This window comes from Camelus dromedarius, unplaced genomic scaffold (genome assembly GCF_036321535.1).
Source record: "Camelus dromedarius isolate mCamDro1 unplaced genomic scaffold, mCamDro1.pat HAP1_SCAFFOLD_45, whole genome shotgun sequence".
Classification (NCBI taxonomy): Eukaryota; Metazoa; Chordata; class Mammalia; order Artiodactyla; family Camelidae; genus Camelus; species Camelus dromedarius.
Window position 1 is genome coordinate 414250 of NW_026989855.1, and position 22915 is coordinate 437164.

The 22915-nt window shown below is 51.4% G+C and overlaps 1 protein-coding gene and 1 pseudogene across 1 annotated transcript; both read left to right on the forward strand.

Moving 5' to 3' along the window:
* Window positions 1–642: 642 nt before the first annotated feature.
* Window positions 643–10445, forward strand: LOC135320963 (mitogen-activated protein kinase kinase kinase kinase 1-like; the record flags this gene model as incomplete). Its single annotated transcript, XM_064484196.1, has 12 exons — window positions 643–656; window positions 5574–5708; window positions 5970–6012; window positions 6453–6615; window positions 6710–6804; window positions 7173–7257; window positions 8143–8219; window positions 8317–8382; window positions 9189–9292; window positions 9388–9446; window positions 9633–9747; window positions 10286–10445. Coding segments are annotated over exons 1-12 (1116 nt in total), but the record flags the coding sequence as incomplete, so codon positions are not given.
* Window positions 10446–10726: 281 nt separating this feature from the next.
* On the forward strand, window positions 10727–22624 carry LOC116152157 (mitogen-activated protein kinase kinase kinase kinase 1-like; annotated as a pseudogene).
* Window positions 22625–22915: the final 291 nt, after the last annotated feature.

The following is a 22915-nucleotide window of genomic DNA, read 5'->3' on the forward strand; positions in this document are numbered from 1 at the left end:
GTGAAATAGCTGAATCTCTACCAAGTAAATATAGCCAAAGGCTTAACAAAATTGCCCAAAAGACATGTATGTATATTCACCTTTTGGGGTCATGCTCTCCAACAAAAAAAACTAAAAACAAAGAAGCAACAACAAAAACCCAAAGATGTGGCTGTAATTCAATGACTCTCACAAATCGACCTGATGAAGAAATACCAGTGTATATCCCTAGTCAGTATATCCCTTGATTTCACTAACACAAAATGAAACAGGTGTCAAGAAATAATTCTCCATGAATATTTTCACATTTCTGCACTGCCATGGCTTTCTGAGCAACGAATTCTGGTACCTGGGTTAAAAGATGCTTGAATAGCAAACAAACCAGGGAAGGTAAAGACCCTGGAGAGATTTTGAGGCACCTGCTCTGGAGCCACTTATTTATATTCAAAAGCATGAAAGACGCAGGGACTGTCACTTCACCTCCTCTTCCCAGAATGGATTTGCTTACATTTATGAAGCACTTGCTCTCCCTCCTTCCCCCCTCTCTCTTTCTCTGTCTCTACAGGGGAGGAGATGCAAATGTGCCAAATGCCCTACATAAGCACTTAAAATCAGAATTTCAGAGTTCCTCTTCTGTAGTGCTCACTCCAGTCTACATGAGGCATGAGGAACCTGAGGTAGGATGCCCTCTGAGCAATTAAGTCTGTCTGTGACCCAGAAAACTCATGCTTCTTATCAGGATAGACAGATGTGGATGGATGAATAGATGGAAGGAAGAAAAGTAGGAAGCTAGGTAGGCAGACAGACAGATAGGTGCAACTTAACATAAACAGGGCTGACACATTCCTAGGGACACATGTTTCCTTCCCATTATGTCTGATCTAGGAAATATAGAAGACTTGGTAATAACTCCAAACCCCTTTGAACATGCTTCCCAAAAGTGAGACACACAAATGAACAAACTGAGTCTCAGAAGCAAGTAAAACCTAAGGACACTCTAACATAGGCCCTGAATGAGGTTTTGAGAACTCAAAGAACTCATTTGACCCTAGCTGAAAGACTGTCCGAAGAAACTTGGGAAGAGAACAATCATTACGGCAGTGACAGCTGCAAGGCAAACCAGTATAAAACTAATGATCTTCACACGTCAGGTGGGAAAAATACAAGCACTCATGGAGAAGCATAAAATACCACAGTCCTTTATCGTAACTATTTAGTAACCTTGACATAGCAAGGAGGATATTCATTTATAAATTGTACTCCTCTCCACAGATATTCATGGGGTGAGAGGGGTGTCATCACTAGGGCAGGGCTGCTAAACATAGAAGGTGGTAACTTGAAAGTATTAGGGACTGTTTGCAAATGGAAACTGTTTTTATGTATTAATTTTTGGTAGCATTAATCATGTTGTATCCTACAGTGGTGTTGGCATTTCTCTTGCATGCACACACTGAATTACTGAGCAGCACTATGCAATGTGTCTCACACGCTCTGGCACTTCCATTTCATACTTCACAGTTTTAGTGTCACTTTGAGGTTTGAAATGTTTCACAGTTATTTGCTATATGTGGGTGCCAAAAAAAAAAAAAAGTCAGCCTATATCACTGCAAAAGATACTGCAAGAATAGAAAATGGTTAGAGTCAGATGAGAATTTCTGTCCCATTAGCATTCAGAACTCTATCAAGAATCAATTTACTTTTTATCAAAATCTAATTTATGTTCTACAGATGCATGAGTGCATGCAATTATTTTGCTCACTGCATACAGTTATTATAAAGTTAAATATAAACTTTTATTGCTGTAGATAAGATTCTATAATTAAAAGGAAACTGAAAATACCATACATCTTTTCTAGGCTACAACTTGCCCATATGCTCTCACATAACAAAGCTGAAAGCTCAATTCAGTCACCTGATCTAATCCAGTATAAATATTGAGTGAATTTCTATGTATATATCTTGATGGGTGTCTCAATGTGTTAAAGCAAATCTATTTAAACAAGGATAGAATAACATATCTGTCACAAATATAAATGCATTAAGACTCATCGGACACTGAACAATATACTGATCGACATCTACAAATAACGACAGGCATTTTACCTTCAATTTTTCTAAATAGACACTTGATGACCTATTTCTGCCTGTAGATTATTACTTGGCATGACTCCCCCACTTCACATGCCACCCACACGCAGTTTGGCATTTCACCACCCAAATACTGCATGTATTTTTTATTAGCATAATCTGTCCAGTAGTGAAATAAAAATAAATAAATAAATGAATAAATATAATGATAAGCACAGTAGGACACAAGAAAGGATGCTTCTCATACAAGAGAAGCACTTGTCAAAAATCAAGCACTAAGTCAAGGTTTATCCTCCCCCTCCTCTTGTCTTTCCAACTGCACAAGATGCCTCCTCAAGTTTAAATGTCTGGTTTGTTTCATTACAAATGGAAACTGAGAGCCATTAGTAAGCATGAAAAAGCAAAAAGAGAAGTAAGCAAATACAGACAGACACTCAAGTAGTGACATGCTTAAGCATGCTCTGAATAAGTTTTAATATCTGAAATTATTTCTTTCTGACACTTTAAAAGAATATTTCCTTTGTAGGAAGAGGAAATTTATGCTTAAAATGTGGCTATCTGAGATTACAAAAGTTACCCTAAAAGAGGGTAACTTTTCCATCTAGTGCTTAACGAAGAAACAAATAATGAGTAATACTGCTGAACATATTAAGAAAACTACTAAAAGTTCAAAGGGGCTACTCTAGTTTCAAATATTCCAACAGGAATCCAGGTAATCCTGAAAGTGGGTGTGTGGAGACAGGGCCAACCTCCACAGAATGGACCATGGGCATACAGAAAGCTGATTGAGATAGAATGCTAGCATGGTCTCGATTGAGTTTCCAACTTAACCTAAACTCTAACTTGACAAGATCACACTAAAGATGCAAAACTATTGGTGTATTTTACATTTGCAAATTTCTCTTTAAATGATACACAATTAAACACTTAGCAGCTACATCACTTAAAACATACAACTTCTTTGTTGGGAGGATAAATGTAGGCTACTTAAAAAGCAATAATGTTACACTATTAAAAAGGTTTTGATTTAATGTGGTTACTTATATTAGCCACTTGTATTGGACATTCTGACTCTAGATTTACGGTAGCCCCAAAGTACTGAAATTGCATAACAGACTCATGAAATTGACAAAAAGTTCTCAAAATCAATTAATTGTAATTCATATTAAAATTAAAAATTAACACTTCCCAGTGGCAGGTTTAGAACTAGGTAGGGGGAGGAAGTGGAAGAAATCGATCACAAAACACACGCAAAACTTCAGAACTATCACTACTTCCTCTTAAAGGGTAGGCAAGCATTGGTTTAGACAGCACACCAAGGCCTCTAACTGTGGTCTCTAGAGAGACTAAAGGGCCTTCATTTATTTAGGAACATGCTGCTCTTTGTGTATCAATCGTTCTGTCAGACGCCAGGGGGTTAACAAATGCTAGAAAATGTATGATCTGCACCATCCATAGAATTAGAGAATAACACTTTACGTAGAAAAAGAAGTCGAATATAGGTACGTATATGCATTACTGGGACATTGTGCTGTACACCAGAAATTGACATATTGAAACTGACTTTACTTCAATTAAAAAAGGCAAAAGAATCATATTTAAAAGTAACAATTCAGAATATTCTTGATACTACCAAAGGGAAAATGACTACTATTAAAGGGAAAGTTAGACTAATGGTCAATTGTTGACTACCTGAGATGGTTCCAATAAAAATGAGAGAGAATGCATAAGATTCTAAGTCTCTAGGACCCTTTCCCTATTTTACAACTCCACAGTCACAACTCCTTACACTAACAGTGCCTTTCTTGTGTATAAGCATAAGATGTCAGTTTGTCCCTTTACAGGCAACGTTACCTTGGTTATTTGGACAAGGTGGAGTCAGCCAAGTTCCCCATTAGAAATTTACACTTTTTTCCTTTGTATTAATACGTATCTTTTCTGATGATTTGTTGAGATCTTTATAAATTTGCTATTCCTCATCAGACTTCCACGCACTAGTTTTACCATTGATGATTCTTGCCTGAATCTACTATTAGGAAGGTTACTAAATGGTGATTTTCTATTTTTATCACTCCTACTACATGTATTAGTTAGCATTCTACTGCAAGGAAGAGCTGTCCCTTCTCTACCATGTATGTTTGCATACATGTGCTGGTGTATTCTTCCAGCATAGTCTCAATAGTTTCCATTTTATTCTATGGGTTGTAATGTATTAGTATCATTATTTAGAGGCACAAATTCTCCCAGTTATAGCCATCGAGAGCCCCTTCAAGGACTTCTTTGAACTTTTGACATGGCACAGGGGTCTTTTGAAATCCAGATCTGACTGTGTCACCCTCCACCTGTTCAACACCCAATCCTGGCCACAGCCCACACAACCATGACTTCTGCTGTCAAGCCCCCTCCCACCTCAAGGCCTTTGTGCAGGCTGTTCTCTCTGCTCAGAACACTCTTCCCTGCCCTTTCACCAAGTTCCCTCCTGAACGTCTTTCAGGCTCCAGCATCCATTCTTGGGGGTGCACGTTGGCCGACCCGTTGGGCTAGGGTTCCTGGGTGTGTGCCTCACGCTGCTTTGCACTCACGTCATTCACTGATTCATGTTGGGCTGCTGCTCCAGACTGAGCTCCCCGAGAGCAGGAGCCGTGCCTGCTCACGCACTGCTGAAGCCCAGCATTGTGCTGGCACACCCTCTGTAGACTCCTTAGTGAATGAATGAATGAATGAATGAATGAATGAATGAACAAATGAATGAGTAAACTGATTTTTCTCTTCCTTCCCGAGGCCTGTGGTAGTGGAGACACGCCCAGCAGATGATCCTACTGCCCCCAGCAACCTATATATCCAGGAATGAGTCCCTGGGGTTGGGGGTGTGTGTTAGGAATCAGTCTCTGCACCCCCTCCCCTCCCCAGTGGACACAGTATAGTGGTCATGACATGCCTGTGTCTACAAATAAACGTGATTTTACCCTCTGCTGTCATCTTGGATTTCTGGGGGAAGGGGAGGAGTGCCGAATTCCTGGATGCCTACTGACGCCCCCCAAATTTCAACGATCCAGTACAACATCAGGGAAGTAGCACAGACTTTATTTCTACAGCACATGGCCACCTCTCCCCCAGCAGCCTTGGGAGGAGGGATTTGGGGACTAAGGGGCTTGCTGTAAGAATAAGGCACTTGAAGTGGGAGTGAAGGGCCAGCTGTGGGTGTCTCAGCTAAGCTGGTCCTCATACAGCTTGTGGAAACAATCACCAGCAGGGAAGAAATCCCAACATCTCTCTTGGTAGAGACCAGCCACCACGTTCCTCCCCACCAACCCTTGACCCCTAACCTCACCGCAAATCAACCCTGGACCCCCTGCCACATCCAAGTCCCCAGCTCCTCCTAGATGTTGCTCCAACACCCAGACCTCAACTGCAGCCATAACCCCCAACCCCTAAACTCATCTTTATTTATCTTCTCACCCAAACTCAGACTGAATCTCAGCCCCTGGGAATTCTTCCCCCTCCAGACCCTCAGGCCCAGAACTCAACCTCAACCCCAGGAATCAACCTAGGTCCCCATCTCCCTCAGCCACAGGCCTGCGGGAGATCCATTCCACACATCTCGTCTGTAGTAGGCTCCCATGCGGCGTGCCCGGCACCAAGTGAGAACCCGACCCCCAGGAGCTCATAGGACCTGTGTTACTAAGTGGCTGTGATGATGCAGAGACCTAATGCACTGTCAACACTGATATCCAAGTGTTGCTGTTACTATGATCGTCATGGTTATTAGTCCTTTCACCCTCAGCTCCAGCCCAGACAGAGTAAAATCCTGGCCCTCATGAGCTCAGACTTCCAGCCCTAACCCACCCCAGTTCTTGCTCCCAAAACCCTCTTCCCCCACTTAACCCATCTGTGTGGTTCAGCCCCACCCTCGCAGAAGACAGACCTCCTCCTCCACCCCCAAAAGTTAGGTCCTGGGCCACAGCTGCGGGGCTGGGGTCAGGAGGCAAGGGTCCACAGATGCTGGGATACCGAGCTCTCCAGGGCTGGAGTCTAGGACACTAGGTCTCTTGAAGTCCTAGACGACCGTCATGATGATCCCACTGGGATCTGGAACTGGCATCCCTGAACCTAGGTGTGGGACTCAAAATATTTAGCCTGATGAACACTCATCAGTAGCTTTTCCTTGGAAACTCCTGCTGTACCCAGGATTCACCCTTTAGTTGCCAGAATATGTTGATGTTGTTGGGGGGGCGGTTAGATGGGAAGGCTGGAGTGGTGGTCGGATATTGTGGGGAGGGTCAGACCCAGGATGCAGCATCAGTTCTGGCAGGGGCAGACTGCAGGGTACCCTCTCTCGAAGATCATCTCAAGTATTTCCCCACTCTCCCTCTCTGTTTCCAAAGCCCGAGTTCCGTTCTCCATCTGTCGAGGGTCCTTGGGGGACTGTGGATGAGGGGCAGCTGAGACCAACGGTACTGGTCCGCTGTGCCAGTGGGCCTCCCCCCCGCAGACCCCAACTTGAGCCTCCCGCAGCCACCCGAAGCCCCCACCTAACCGCTCACGCAGGTAACACGGCAGGCTGGGATAGGAGGTGGGCAGAGGTGGGGGTTGGGCAGGGCAGGGGGTGCTTTGGGGGCTGATTTTCCCCACCCCATCTCAGAAACTTCCCTCTGGAACCCAGCCCTCCGGGAGCATGACCAGCCCCCGCTGTTGCCCCCCAAAGAGGAATACATGAAGAGAAAGGTGAGGCCAGCTGTGCTGAGGACTCACACCTCTGATCGGGGCTGGGGATGCCTGGTTGGGGTTGCGGGGCTGAAGACTAATAATGATGACAGGTGACATTTGTTGAGCAACTCCTCTGTGCCAGACACTGACCTCATGTCTTTACATGATATATGCCTTCACAGATGGAGATAGATAGCACAGAGTTAGACATTGTCCCCCATTTCAAAATGGGGAAACTGAGGCACAGCGGGGTAAGTAGCTTTCAAAGGTCATAAACCTTTGAGGAGGCAGAGGCAGGATATGAACCTTGGCTCTCCAGAGTCTTAACCAGGGCACCTTCCTGTCCCCTCCTCTCTTCTGCTGGATGGGCTGCTGCTCTGCCCCTATGGCCCCCCCAGGGTTGTGCCCTTCTTGTAAAGTTGTTCAATGGCTGCCCTCTCCGGATCCACAGCACGGCGGCTTCGACACACCCCTCCAACAAATGTGAGCATTCAGGAGTGTCTCAGAGTATGTGATGGGGATGGGGAGGGTCCTTAATGGAGGTGCAGATGCAGGGACAAGGGGAGGGTCATAATGGGGTTGGAGTGGCCGAGCTGTGTTGGGGGCAGAGCCAGGGGTGACAGTTGGGGTTTAAGGATCAAAGATGGGTAGAGTGAATATGAGTTTGAGAGTGAAAACCAGAAAAATTAGAGTTTGGAGGCCAGGAGTGTCAGATAAGGAAGAAAGGCCAGCGTTTGGAGTACAAGCCTAGGGACAGATGGACCCCATTTACCTCAGTTGGAGGTTAGTGTTAGAGAGGCTAAGATCAGCATATTGGGGTCAGGAGACTTAGGGATTAGAATGTAGCCGAAAGGGAAAGTATTTGGGGATCAAAGATGTGGAGACAAGGTCAGTGAAGGGTAAATGTTAAGGAAACAGTATTAGAATTTAATTTCTGTCACACTGGACAGAAAAAGCTATACGTCAGGGCATCTGAATTTGAGGATCAGTGTTGAGATAGGAGTAGCATTTAGGGATCAGACTGGTGAGAAGGGGGGATAGAATTTAGAGGGCTATTATGGGAGGCATGTTTAGTGTTGAGGTCAGAATTGAGGAGACAGAGGGTCAGGATTTGTGGGTCAGAGATGGAAGAACCAGCAGAACGGGGGAGGTCAGAGGCTGGGGAGAATGAGACCGGCTCCAGGGAACAGGTCAGGGTTTGAGTTCAGATTTGGGAAAACAGGGACTGGAAATGTCAGTGTTGGAGGCAAGAAGAGAATTGAGGGTCAGGGCTGGGAACAGAGTACCCGTGTTTGGGGTCAGATGAGGGGGCCTGGGAGGTCCTCGATGATGAGGCAGGTCCCAGCATCTTCATAGCTGTTCCCCAAGACCAGCACTTACTCCTGGGAGCTGAGGAAGGCATTTTCATTCGGAACCGAAATGATCTGGAGGCCACGCTGGAGATGGTGACGGCCAGGCGGCACCGCGGGTGAGCCAAGGGTGGGAGGCTGGAATTGGGAGGTGCTGGAGTCTTACAGGAGCTGTTTCCTCCATCGTCTGCAGCTCTCTTCTAGCCCGACTACCTGGGTGTTCTCCATCAACCATGTCCTCATGTCTCTCTCAGGTCTGGCTGTGGGTTGGTAGGGATGGGTTGGGTTGGGGGGGTCAGAACTTAAGGAGTCAATGGTCAGGGTGTGGGAGCTAGCTGGGCACAGCTGAAAAAAACACTTAGGATCCCCTTCCACAGAGCCCACAATTCAAATCCCAGCCACGTTTTCAATGTAGGACTTGGGGCAAGAGACTTTGGCTTCCCAAGCCTCTGTTTCCCCATCTGTACAATGGGGCTCACAATACTGCCACGTCTCAAGTCAGCTTTGAGGTCATTCCTACAGTGAGTTAGTCTTTACATTTCTTTGATGGTCATATGACAGACCTTATCCCACATTTTATTAACTAGAGTGAGTGAGCTGTACGTTAAAATTTTGTGTCATTGTTTTAGAAACGCTTTGTGTAAAGAATTTCTCATTTGTGAGGAAACACCAAGCCAGATAGGATTTGTGAGCTCATTAATATCACATGTGGGATGAGAAACTTTTACAGAATCTCTAGGTATGTTTCTTCTTAAACTTTTGTAATATGTGTAACTTCAGCTGACTGGTTAAGTGTCCATAGTTTCTCATCTGACTACAGGCAACACTAGGGTTAGGAACATACTTATTTTAGGCACCATTGTTCACCAGAGCCAAGCACACTGCCTGGCCTCCCGTGGGCATTTAAAATATGTTAAGTGAGAAGCGAAGAAATACAGGTGCTTGAGATTTATAGCGTTGGGCATTTCAAAGGGATGGGGCCCAGGGAAGGGATGGGGAAAGCTGGGAGTGTGCATTGCCCTATAAATTCCTGCTTCCCCTAAATACACACACCCTGCACGAAAGTCCCCCCACCTGTCTTCTCATAGCATCCTGGGCCTGCTGGAATGGAAAGAGGCCACAGCAGGAGGCCCCACTCCTCACATCAGTCCCCACCGGCTCCTAGCAAGGTAGGAGACCCAGTGGAACCACAGAACCCTCTAATATCTGATTCCTGCCCCCAACCCCCACCCCCACCCCGACTCACGCCTACCTTGTTCTGCAGGAAGAACATGGTCTCCACTAAGTTCCAGGATACCAAAGGTTGCCAGGCGTGCTGGGTGGGTGAGAGAGAATCTCCTGGATATGCAGAGGGGAGTGGGGCCAGGGGCATGACTTGGACTTTAGCCACTGAAGAGGGTTGCGATTTAAGGCAGGGTGTCCAGAGCCCGGGGAAAGATGTGTGGCCTTTGGGGGCGCGGGGCAGGGGAGACAGGATTGACCCTAACCCATCCTTCCCCACCTCCACAGCGGAGGGCGCTAGCTCCGGGGGCCCGTTCCTGTGTGGGGCATTGGAGACATCCGTGGTCCTGCTTCAGTGGAAGCAGCCCGTGAACAAGTTCCTGCTGGTCCGGATAGGGGGCCTGTAAGCACTGGGGACTTTGTCAGGTTCTGTGGCGGGGGCCTTCCACTCTTCTGCTGAGAGCTCTTTGAAGTCGGGCTTCCACCCGAGGTCTCTTCCCAATCTCCCCAAGAGCCTGCTCACCTGGAGGCTCCTCCTTCTGAGGCCCTCCGGTTCTTTAAGCCCCGCCCTTCGCCCCGGGCCTAATTCTTCTTCAGGCCCTGTGCCCCGCCAGGTCTCTTAGGAGACCCTATTCAGGTTCTTGGAGCCTCTAAGACTTTGGTGCCTCGGAGGCCACGCCCCCTGGGGGGCCCGGCCTTGCTGTCACCAAGGCGGCACGCCCCCTAGTGGAAGCCACGCCCACTCTGAGACCACACCCCTCAACTTCTAAGCCCTCTGAAGCCTCAGCCCCTCAAGTTTCTAGGTGGCACCTCCCAAGACTGAGGGCCCCGGAACTCGTTCGGGAGCCCCAGGCCGACTCTCTTCCAAGGCCCCGCCCCTCCCAGGCCCCGCCCCTCACAGGCCCCGCCCCAAACCTCCTCTGAGTCCGCCCCTTCCCGAGCGGCCCGCAGCAGGTGCTCTTCCCGCTACCCACGCCTCTGCCCGTGTTCTCACTGCTGACCGGGCCAGGCTCCGAGCTGCCCGCCGTGTGCATCGGCGTGAGCCCCGGGCAGCCGGCGAAGTCGGTGTTCTTCCACGCCGTGCGCTTCGGCGCGCTCTCCTGCTGGCGGGGCGAGATGAGCGCAGGTGAGTGGGACAGGTCCTGGGAAGGGTGCGGCTTATCAGGTTAGCGGCGTTGGGTCTGGGTAGCTGGGCGGTGCTTAACCAGAAGCGTAACTGGGAAGCGGGCTGAACTAAGAGGGGACTGGAGAACGTTGGGTATATATAACTGGTGAGATGGATGACGGGGAGGGGGAGAAGGAGGGTGTGAGGAACTCTGTGATGGGTGGGGTTTAGCCTGCTTGCCTGGGGATACAGAGGATGCCTAGCAGAGTATAGGGGAATGAGGTGGAATTGGACCTTGCACTTCCGCCTCTCCACCAGAGCCCAAGGGACCAGTACAAGTGACTCAGGTCGAGGTAGACAAGGTGACAGTCACTTCTGGATTTCTGATGTGCACCTCTGTCTCTGACCATCTCCCTGTCTCCACAAAGCTCAGGAAAGGAAGGACTTCATTAGGAAGTCCTAGGCGGGGAATCTGAGGCCCACAGAGGGGAAGTGACTCACATCACCAGCTGTCAGACCTGCTCTGTGCCCTCTCTGTCTGTGTCTATATTGTCCCCTCTGAATCTCTGTTTCTCAATGTGTCTGTTTTCCCACTTCTTGGTCTCTGCCCAGCTCGCTCTTTGTCTGCCTCAGTTTGGATCTGTTTCTGATTTTCTGTCCCTGTCTCTGTCTCCCTCTGACTTTCCTCATTTTAACAAAGTCACATCACCTCCTGCTCAGAGCCCTCCCAAGCCTTCCATTTCCCTCCAACAATAAGCCCAAATTTCACATCACAGCACTCGAGTCTACGCCCACAACCACCCCAGGCTGACCCACCTTCTCTCCACTCCACCCACTTTGCCACTTTCCAGGCCCACCAGGCACTTTCCTACCTCCGGGCCTTTGCACTTGCTCATCTTGTTCACGTTGAGTGAGAATGCTCCCATCCTCAACCCCCTCACCTTCTCAGAGTTGCCTTCGCTGATCACCCAGTATGAAACGTCATACCCCTTGCTACACGTATTTCCTGTTGTCTTTTCTTGCTTTTGTTTTTTCTATTTATTCGCATCTCACATACTGTTTCTTCTCCTATTTCTCTTGTCTACTGTCCGTATCCCCCACTGGAATATTCTCTCCACGAGGGTGGGGATCTCTGTCTCTATGTCCACAGCTGTGTCCCCATTGCCTACCACGGCACCTGGCACACAGTAAATGTGTAGTCAGTTGAATGAATCTATCTCCCTCTGGCCTCTGGTTCCCTGTATCGCTGCCTCTCTTTTGCTGACCATTCCTTGTCACCTCATGTTACCCCCTCCCCATGTGGTACGTGGTGTGGGTGGCAGCCAGGGGCTCCTGGGGCCAGGTTTCCTGGTCCCCATCTGACACCATGCCGGGGTGACCTTTGCAGTCACAGGCCCCCTGTCAGAGCTCCAGATCAGCTATGTCTGCCGGGAGGTGCTCCAGGTGAGGCGATGCTTGGTGGGTTTGGGTGGGGGAGGCGATGCTTGGTGGGTTTGTGTGGGGGCAGGGCCCTGCTCACACCCCCAGAACACTCACTGCCCCCCTCTCCACCCTCCTCCCCAGGGACTGGCCTATCTAAACTCACAGAAGAAGATACACCGGGACATCAAAGTGATCTGGGGGCAGAAAATTAGCCTTGGTGGGTGGGGGCCTCTGGGAGATGGCAGTGGTATTTGGAGGGCTCAGGCGTTGTATTACCAGGGAGCAGAGGCAGAGTTGGGCTGGCAGTAGGGAGGGGTGTCTCTGACAGCCTCTGATCCCCCCTCTCTTCCCCAGGGAGCCAACATCCCCATCAACGACCCTGGGGAGGTCAGACTGGGTGAGTGTGGCTGGTGGGGGTGGGGAGGGGGACTGGCTGAGAGCCAGAGGGGACAGGGACCCTAGGTCAGTATGTCTCTCGCTCTGCCTCCAGCCGACTTTGGTATATCGGCCCAGATCGGGGCCACACTGTCTCGACGAATCTGATTCATTGGGACACCCTACTGGCGAGGGGTGCCTGGCTGGCAGCCAGGGGTGGTGCGGGGTTGGTGGTGGTGGACAGCGGCTTTCCCCACCATGGATCTCTGGCAATCTCCATCCTGCATTTTTGTCCTGCCTCTGCCTTTCTCTGTTGAGCGATCTGTGTACTCTGTGGCTCTCCCTTGAGTTTTCCATTTCCCTAGGTCTTTCTGTGCATGTCTCCCCTCCACGTGCTTTTCCCAGTGTTTCTGTTGATTTTGATCCTGATCTCTGTCTCTCCATATCTGTCCATGGCTGTCTTTTCTGTCTGTTTCAGTCTGTGGCTCTCCCTGTCTCTTTGCCTCTCTCTGTCTATGTTTTCTAGTCTATCTCTGACTCTCTGTCTTTACCTCTCTCCGTATTTATTTCTGTCTCTCTGCCTCTTTATGTGTCTGCATCCAACTCTCTCTGTGTCCCATTCTCCGGCTCGCTCCCTGTCTCTCTCCTGTCCCCCCACCCCCAACCTAGGAGTCTCCCCTCCCCTTCATCATGTCACCCCTGGCTCTCTGAGGGTCTCTGCCCCTAGGATGGCTCCGGAAGTGGTGGCCGTGACCCTGAAGGGGGGATACAACGAGCTGTGTGACATCTGGTCACTGGGCATCACAGCCATTGAATTAACCGAGCTACAGCCAACCCTCTTTGACGTTCACCCTCTCTGGTAGGCAGATGTGGCAGGTCCACCTGGTCCCAGAGATCCCACTCGACTCTGACCCTGAACACCACCCCCCGCCTGCTTCCCCACATCAAGACCCCCCTACAGGGGATCCATCTCCCTTCGAGCCCAACCCGAGAACCTCAACCCAGAAAGCATTTTCTCCAGTCCACACCAGGAGCCCCCAATGCAGGGAGTCCTGTCTTGAGGCTCCCATGAGACTTCTGGAACTCTGTAACATGATGAGCAGCATCCCCTGGAAGTGGCGTCCTATGCATCGTAAAACCTACCCCTCATTCTCCTCCTGTCCCTCACTGCACTCTGCTGACCTCAGTGCCTTCGGGGGTCCCTCACATCGTGAGATCTGACCTCCACTGGGAAGTCTGAATCCCTTGTTCTGTCCTTCCTTTCTAGAGTTCTCTTCCTCATGACCAAGAGAGGCTATCAGCCTCCTCGGCTAAAGGAAAAAGGCAAATGGTAGGAGAGAGTCATGGGAAGGCGGGAGAGAGAGGGCAGAGTCAGGGCTGATGGTCTGATGGGAGGTTCTCTGGTCCCCTCATCCCAGATCTTGCCTTTTGGGGGGGTTATTTATTTATTTATTTATTTACTTTTAGAGGAGGGGGTTGAACCTAGGGCCTCCTGCACGCTAAGCATGCGCTCTAACACTTGAACTGTACCCTCCCCCAGTACTTGCCTTTTTCTTCCCAAGGTCGGCTGCCTTCCAAATCTTCGTCAAAGTCACCCTCACCAAGAGCACCAAGAAACGACCTGGCGCCACCAAGATGCTCAGTGTGAACCTCCCCTCCCTGAGCAGCCTTCCCAAACTCACCCCCTGTGAGAACCCCCCAGGGCCTCCCTCGGCTCCCTAGAAAACTGATGATTTTATTCCACAGAACGCTTATGGCCCTTTCAAAGTCCCTGCTCCCTCTGAAATCCCCAGGGCTCCGCCTTCCAAGACCCTCCAAATTGTACCCCAGAACTTTCCCCCAAGATATGCTGAGTTCTAAAACCTCACAAGTTGCCAACGGCTTCAGGACCCATTCCTGGGGCTTCTCTGGAATTCCAGGGGACACCTGAGACACCTCTGGAATTCTCCAACTTCTCTAAATTCGTCTGATCCCTTCAGACACCTCAGAATCCCCCAGGTGGCAGCTGCCCAGACTTCCCCGCCTTCTTCCTCTATTGGCACCTTCACCGCCAGATTCCCTTAGATGGGTTCTCAAGCCCCTGTGCCAGCCCTCTCCCTGCAGCCCAGCCCTCTGTCTGCTGACCGCCTCCTCCTCCCACCCCCAGCACCGACTGTTGTCCCAGCCCGGGCTAAACAGAGGCCTGATCCTAGAGCTTCTTGACAAACTGCGGAACCCAGGGAAGGGGGCAGCTGTTGGCGAGATTGAAGATGAGGAGCCTGAGGTGAGTGGGCCTTGCTTGGATGACAAAAGCACTGGACGGTCCCCACCTTTGCTCAGGCTGCTCCCCTGCCTGGGGTGTCCCCTTGTTGCCTCTCTTAGAAGGAGAACAGCCAGGGAGCATGGGGGGCTTGGCACAGAGCTGGGGGCACAGAGTTTACGGGAGAGCCGAGGGCTCCAGACTGGGCTGCTGGAGGCCGGTGGGCCTGATGCGGCTGCCGCTCTGCCCAGCTACCCCCCGCCATCCCTCGGCGGATCCGATCCACCCATCGATCCAGCTCTGTGGGGATCCCAGATGCGGACTGCTGTCGTCAGTAGAGCATCCTTAAGCTTTGGAGACCCTTGTAACCCCCTCATCAGATTGCCAGAGACCCCAGAGACCCTCCTCGCTTCTAAACAGACCCTCAGAGGCCCCCCATTACCATCTGATCCCACAAGAGGCCCCAGAGAACCTCATCTACAAAATGATTCTAGAGACCCCTACCTCTCCGCTCTGCACACGGACCCCATAAGATTTCCTATAACCACCAGGACTCCCAGAGACCTCAGAAAACTTGTTCTGATCCCAGATACCCAAGTGGAATCTAAAAACAAACACTCTATAACCATGTTGAGCCGCCATCTCCCTGCTCACAAATCTTGACCCCAAAATGAGACCCCTGTAAACCAAGATCCCTCCCCTGAAGGGACAGCTCCAGTCCTAAGATCCTGGCTGCAGACCACACCCACACCCCAGTTCTATTCTTTCTATTCCCGAATCCATGTCCCCAGCTAACTGTGTGTCACCTGCATACCACCCCACCCCGACACCCATGGCGGCACATGGAGTTCAGGAAGCTCAGAGGCATGTAGTCCAGACCCACAGCTGACACGGTGAGACGCCTCCCCACTGCCCCGCCGCCCTCCTCTCCCCCGGGGCCACTGCTGACTCTTTCCTATCCCACAGGCTCGCTTACAACCCCCTGGAGGCTTCAAGAGCAGCAGTCCTAGGTCAGGGACCCTCAGCGTGGGAGGGGGGCTGGGATATGTGTGGGGACCGCCCGAGGCTCATGCCTGTCCCTCCTCAGGAGGAACCTGTCAGAGTCCGAAGATGACTACGACAACGTGGACATGTGAGAGAGCGCCTCAGACCCCACGCAGCCCCACCATCCATGACCCCAACCTCAGCCCCTGCTTTCCTTCCACCACTCAGCCGTGACCCCTGGCTGGACACTCAGTACCCACACCTACCTTCACCCTAACCCTGACCCTCCCACACCAGCCCCCACTCTCCTCCCCACCAACCCTTCACCCCTAACCTCACCCCAACTCAACCCTGGAGCCCCTGCCACATCCTAGTACCCAGCATTCACGTCATTCACTGATTCATGTCGGGCTGCTGCTCGAGACTGAGCTCCTCGACAGCAGGAGCCCTGCCTGCTCTCGCACTGCTGAAGCCCAGCATTGTGCTGGCACACCCTCTGTAGACTCTTTGTGAATGTATGTATGAATGAAGGAATGAATGAATGAACAAATGAATGAGTAAACAGATTTTTCTCTTCCTTCTCCAGGCCTGTGGTAGTGGAGACACGCCCAGCAGATGATCTACTGCCCCCAGCAACCTCTATATCCAGGAATGAGTCCCCTGGTGTTAGGAGTGGGTGTTAGGAATCAGTCTTGCACCCTCTCCCCTCCCCAGTGAACACAATATAGTGGTCATCACATGCCTGTGTCTCCCAATAAACGTGATTTTAGCCTCTGTGGTCATCTTGGATTTCTGTGGTGAGGGGAGGAGGGCCGAATTCCTGGATGCCTACTGACCCCCTCCAAATTCAACGATCCAGTACAACGTCAGGGATGCAGCACAGACATTATTTCTACAGCACATGGTCACCTCTCCCCCAGCGGCCTTGGGAGGAGGGATTTGGGGACTAAGGGGCTTGCTCTAAGCATAAGGCATTTGAAGTGGGAGTGAAGGGCCAGCTGTGGGTGTCTCAGCTAAGCTGGTCCTCATACTGCGTGCGGAAACAATCACCAGCAGGGAAGAAATCCCAACATCTCTCTTGGTAGAGACCACCCACCACGTTCCTCCCCACCAACCCTTGACCCCTAACCTCACCGCAACTCAACCCTGGAGCCCCTGCCACATCCCAGTCCCCAGCTCCTCCTAGATGTTGCTCCAACACCCAGACCTCAACTGCAGCCATAAACCTCAACCACTGGCCCTCATCTTTCTTCATCTTCTCACCCAAACTCACACTGAACCTCAGCCCCTGGGAATTCTGCCCCCTCCAGACCCTCAGGCCCAGAACTCAACCTCAACCCCAGGAGTCAACCCAGGCCCCCATCTCCCTCAGACTCAGGCCTGGGGGAGATCCATTCCACACATCTCATCTGTAATAGGCTCCCATGCAGCATGCCCGACACCAAGTGAGAACCCGACCCCCAGGAGCTCATAGGACCTGTGTTACTAGGTGGCTGTGATGATGCAGAGACCTAATGCACTGTCAACACTGATACCCAAGTGTGTCTGTTACTAAGATCTTCATGGTTATTAGTCCTTTAACCCTCAGCTCCAGCCCAGACAGAGTCACATCCTGGCCCTCCTGAGCTGACATCCAGCCCTAACCCACCCGATTCCTTGCTCCCAACACCCTCCTCCCCCACTTAACCCATCTGTGTGTTTCAGCCCCACCCTCGCAGAAGACATACCTCCTCCTCTACTCCCCAAGGTAAGGTTCTGGGCAAAAGCTGGTGGGCTGGGGGCCAGGAGGCCAGGGTCCACAGATGGTGGGATACCAAGCTCTCCAGGGCTGGAGTCTAGGACACTAGTTCCCTTGAAGTGTGGGATGACCAGGATGATGATCCCACTGGGATGTGGAAGGGGCATCCCTGAACCTAGGGGTGGGACTCAAAATATTTAGCCTGATGAACACTCATCAGTAGCTGGTCCTCGGAAACTCCTTCTGTACCCAGCATTCACCCTTTAGTTGCCGGAGTTTGTTGATGTTGTTGGGGGGTCGGTTAGAGGGGAAGTCTGGAGTGGTGGTCGGATATTGTGGGGAGGGTCAGACCCAAGATGCAGCATCAGATCTGGCAGAGGCAGACTGCAGGGTGCCCTCTCTCAGAGATCATCTCATGTATTTCACCACCCTCCCTCTCTGTTTCCAAAAACCAAGATCAGTTCACCATCTGACTAGGGTCCTCGGGGGACTGCGGATGAGGGGCAGCTGAGCCCAGGGGTATTGGTCCTCTGTGCCAGTGGGCCTCCCCCCTGCACCCCCCAACTTTGGCCTCCCCCAGCCTCCCGAAGCCCCTACCTAACCGCTCACTCAGGTAACAAAGCAGGCTGGGGTAAGAGGTGGTCAGAGGTGGAGGTTGGGCAGGGTGGGGGGTGTTTTGGGGGCTGATTTTCCCCACCCCATCTCAGAAACTTCACAGTGGAACCCAGCCCTCGGGAACATGACCAGCCCGGGCTGTTGTCCCCCAAGGAGGAATAGATGAAGAGAAAGGTGAGGCCAGCTGTGCTGAGGACTCACACCTCTGATCGGGGCTGGGGATGCCTGGTTGGGGTTGTGGGGCCGAAGACTAATAATGATGACAGGTGACATTTGTTGAGCAACTCCTCTGTGCCAGACACTGACCTCATGTCTTTACATGATATATGCCTTCACAGATGGAGATAGATAGCACAGAGTTAGACATTGTCCCCCATTTCAAAATGGGGAAACTGAGGCACAGTGGGGTAAGTAGCTTTCGAAGGTCATAAACCTTTGAGGAGGCAGAGGCAGGATATGAACCTTGGCTCTCCAGAGTCTTAACCAGGGCACCTTCCTGTCCCCTCCTCTCTTCTGTTGGATGGGCTGCTGCTCTGCCCCTATGGCCCCCCCAGGGTTGTGCCCTTCTTGTAAAGTTGTTCAATGGCTGCCCTCTCCGGATCCACAGCACGGCGGCTTCGACACACCCCTCCAACAAATGTGAGCATTCAGGAGAGTCTCAGAGTATGTGATGGGGATGGGGAGGGTCCTTAATGGAGGTGCAGATGCAGGGACAAGGGGAGGGTCTTAATGGGGTTGCAGTGGACGAGCTGTGTTGTGGGCAGAGCCAGGGGTGACAGTTGGGGTTTAAGGATCAAAGATGGGTAGAGTGAAGATGAGTTTGAGGGTGAAAACAAGAAAAATTAGAGTTTGGAGGCCAGGAGTGTCAGATAAGGAAGAAAGGCCAGCGTTTGGAGTACAAGCCTAGGGACAGATGGACCCCATTTACCTCAGTTGGAGGTTAGTGGCAGAGAGGCGAAGATCAGCATTATGGGGTCAGGAGTTTTAGGGATTAGAATGTAGCCGAAAGGGAAAGTATTTGGGGATCAAAGATGTGGAGACAAGGTCAGTGAAGGGTAAACGTTAAGGAAACAGTATTAGAATTTACTTTCTGTCACACTGGACAGAAAAAGCTATACGTCAGGGCATCTGAATTTGAGGATCAGTGTTGAGATAGGAGTAGCATTTAGGGAGCAGACTGGTGAGAAGGGGGGATAGAATTTAGAGGGCTATTACAGGAGGCATGTTTAGTGTTGAGGTCAGAATTGAGGAGACAGAGGGTCAGGATTTGTGGGTCAGAGATGGAAGAACCAGCAGAACGGGGGAGGTCAGAGGCTGGGGAGAATGAGACCGGCTCCAGGGAACAGGTCAGGGTTTGAGTTCAGATTTGGGAAAACAGGGACTGGAAATGTCAGTGTTGGAGGCAAGTAGAGAATTGAGGGTCAGGGCTGGGAACAGAGTACCCGTGTTTGGGGTCAGATGAGGGGGCCTGGGAGGTCCTCGATGATGAGGCAGGTCCCAGTATCTTCATATCTGTTCCCCAAGACCAGCACTTACTCCTGGGAGCTGAGGAAGGCATTTTCATTCTGAACCGAAATGATAAGGAGGCCACAATGGAGATGGTGGGGGCCAGGCAGCACCGCGGGTGAGCCAAGGGTGGGAGGCTGGAATTGGGAGGTGCTGGAGTCTTACAGGAGCTGTCTCCTCCATCGTCTGCAGCTCTCTTCTAGCCCGACTACCTGGGTGTTCTCCATCAACCATGTCCTCATGTCTCTCTCAGGTCTGGCTCTGGATTGGTAGGGATGGGTTGGGGTGGGGGGGTCAGAACTTAAGGAGTCAATGGTCAGGGTGTGGGAGCTAGCTGGGCACAGCTGAAAAAAACACTTAGGATCCCCTTCCACAGAGCCCACAATTCAAATCCCAGCCACGTTTTCAATGTAGGACTTGGGGCAAGAGACTTTGGCTTCCCAAGCCTCTGTTTCCCCATCTGTACAATGGGGCTCACAATACTGCCACGTCTCAAGTCAGTTTTGAGGTCATTCCTACAGTGAGTTAGTCTTTACATTTCTTTGATGGTCATATGACAGACCTTATCCCACATTTTATTAACTAGAGTGAGTGAGCTGTACGTTAAAATTTTGTGTCATTGTTTTAGAAATGCTTTGTGTAAAGAATTTCTCATTTGTGAGGAAACACCAAGCCAGATAGGATTTGTGAGCTCATTAATATCACATGTGGGATGAGAAACTTTTACAGAATCTCTAGGTATGTTTCTTCTTAAACTTTTGTAATATGTGTAACTTCAGCTGACTGGTTAAGTGTCCATAGTTTCTCATGTGACTACAGGCACCACTAGGGTTAGGAACATACTTATTTTAGGCACCATTGTTCACCAGAGCCAAGCACACTGCCTGGCCTCCCGTGGGCATTTAAAATATGTTAAGTGAGAAGCGAAGAAATACAGGTGCTTGAGATTTAAAGCGTTGGGCATTTCAAAGGGATGTGGCCCAGGGAAGGGATGGGGAAAGCTGGGAGTGTGCATTGCCCTATAAATTACTGCTTCCCCTAAATACACACACCCTGCAGGAAAGACCCCCCTCCTATATTCTCATAGCATCCTGGGCTTGCTGGAACGGAAAGAGGCCAGAGCAGGAAGCCCCAGTGCTCACATCAGTCCCCACCGGCTCCTAGCAAGATACGAGACTCCAGTGGAACCACAGACCCCGCTAATATCTGATTCCTGCCCCCAACACCCACCCCCACCCCGAATCACGCCTACCTTGTTCTGCAGGAAGAACATGGTCTCCACTAAGATCCAGGATACCAAAGGTTGCCAGGCGTGCTGTGTGAGTGAGAGAGAATCTCGTGGATATTCAGAGGGGAGCGGAGCCAGGGGCATGACTTGGACTTTAGCCACTGAATAGGGTTGCGATTTAAGGCAGGGTGTCCAGAGCCCGGGGAAAGATGTGTGGCCTTTGGGGGCGCGGGGCAGGGGAGACAGGATTGACCCTAACCCATCCTTCCCCACCTCCACAGCGGAGGGCGCTAGCTCCGGGGGCCCGTTCCTGTGTGGGGCATTGGAGACATCCGTGGTCCTGCTTCAGTGGTAGCAGCCCGTGAACAAGTTCCTGCTGGTCCGGATAGGGGGCCTGTAAGCACTGGGGACTTTGTCAGGTTCTGTGGCGGGGGCCTTCCACTCTTCTGCTGAGAGCTCTTTGAAGTCGGGCTTCCACCCGAGGTCTCTTCCCAATCTCCCCAAGAGCCTGCTCTCCTGGAGGCTCCTCCTTCTGAGGCCCTCCGGTTCTTTAAGCCCCGCCCTTCGCCCGGGGCCTAATTCTTCTTCAGGCCCTGTGCCCTGCCAGGTCTCTTAGGAGACCCTGTTCAGGTTTTGGAGCCTCTAAGACCTTAGTGCGTTGGAGGCCACGCCCCCTGGGAGCCCGGCCTTTCCGTCACTAAGGCGGCACGCCCCCTAGTGGAAGCCACGCCCACTCTGAGACCACACCCCTCAACTTCTAAGCCCTCTGAAGCCTCAGCCCCTCAAGTTTCTAGGTGGCACCTCCCAAGACTGAGGGCTCCGGAAATCCTTCGGGAGCCCCAGGCCGACTCTCTTCCAAGGCCCCGCCCCTCACAGGCCCCGCCCCAAACCTCCTCTGAGTCCGCCCCTTCCCGAGCGGCCCGCAGCAGGTGCTCTTCCCGCTACCCACGCCTCTGCCGGTGTTCTCACTGCTGACCGGGCCAGGCTCCGAGCTGCCCGCCGTGTGCATCGGCGTGAGCCCCGGGCAGCCGGCGAAGTCGGTGTTCTTCCACGCCGTGCGCTTCGGCGCGCTCTCCTGCTGGCGGGGCGAGATGAGCTCAGGTGAGTGGGACAGGTCCTGGGAGGGGTGCGGCTTATCAGGTTAGCGGCGTTGGGTCTGGGTAGCTGGGCGGTGCTTAGCCTGAAGCATAACTGGGAAGCGGGCTGAACTAAGAGGGGACTGGAGAACGTTGGGTATATATAACTGGTGAGATGGATGACGGGGAGGGGGAGAAGGAGGGTGTGAGGAACTCTGTGATGGGTGGGGTTTAGCCTGCTTGCCTGGGGATACAGAGGATGCCTAGCAGAGTTTAGGAGAATGAGGTGGAATTGGTCCTTGCACTTCCGCCTCTCAAGCACAGCACAAGGGACCAGTACAAGTGACTCAGGTCTAGGAAGACAAGGTGATGGTCACTTCTGGATTTCTGATGTGCACCTCTGTCTCTGACCATCTCCCTGTCTCCACGAAGCTCAGGAAAGGAAGGACTTCATTAGGAAGTCCTAGGCGGGGAATCTGAGGCCCACAGAGGGGAAGTGACTCACATCACCAGCTGTCAGACCTGCTCTGTGCCCTCTCTGTCTGTGTCTATATTGTCCCCTCTGAATCTCTGTTTCTCAATGTGTCTGTTTTCCCACTTCTTGGTCTCTGCCCAGCTCGCTCTTTGTCTGCCTCAGTTTGGATCTGTTTCTGATTTTCTGTCCCTGTCTCTGTCTCCCTCTGACTTTCCTCATTTTAACAAAGTCACATCACCTCCTGCTCAGAGCCCTCCCAAGCCTTCCATTTCCCTCCAACAATAAGCCCAAATTTCACATCACAGCACTGGAGTCTGACGCCCACAACCACCCCAGGATGACCCACCTTCTCTCCACTCCAACCACTTTGCCACTTTCCAGGCCCACCAGGCACTTTCCTACCTCCGGGCCTTTGCACTTGCTCATCTTGTTCACGTTGAGTGGGAATGCTCCCATCCTCAACCCCGTCACCTTCTCAGAGTTGCCTTCGCTGATCACCCAGTATGAAACCTCATAGCCCTTCCCACACATATTTCCTGTTGTCTTTTTTTGCTTTTGTTTTTTCTATTTATTCGCATCTCACATACTGTTTCTTCTCCTATTTCTCTTGTCTACTGTCCGTATCCCCCACTGGAATATTCTCTCCACGAGGGTGGGGATCTCTGTCTCTATGTCCACAGCTGTGTCCCCATTGCCTACCACGGCACCTGGCACACAGTAAATGTGTAGTCGGTTGAATGAATCTATCTCCCTCTGGCCTCTGGTTCCCTGTATCGCTGCCTCTCTCTTTTGCTGACCATTCCTTGTC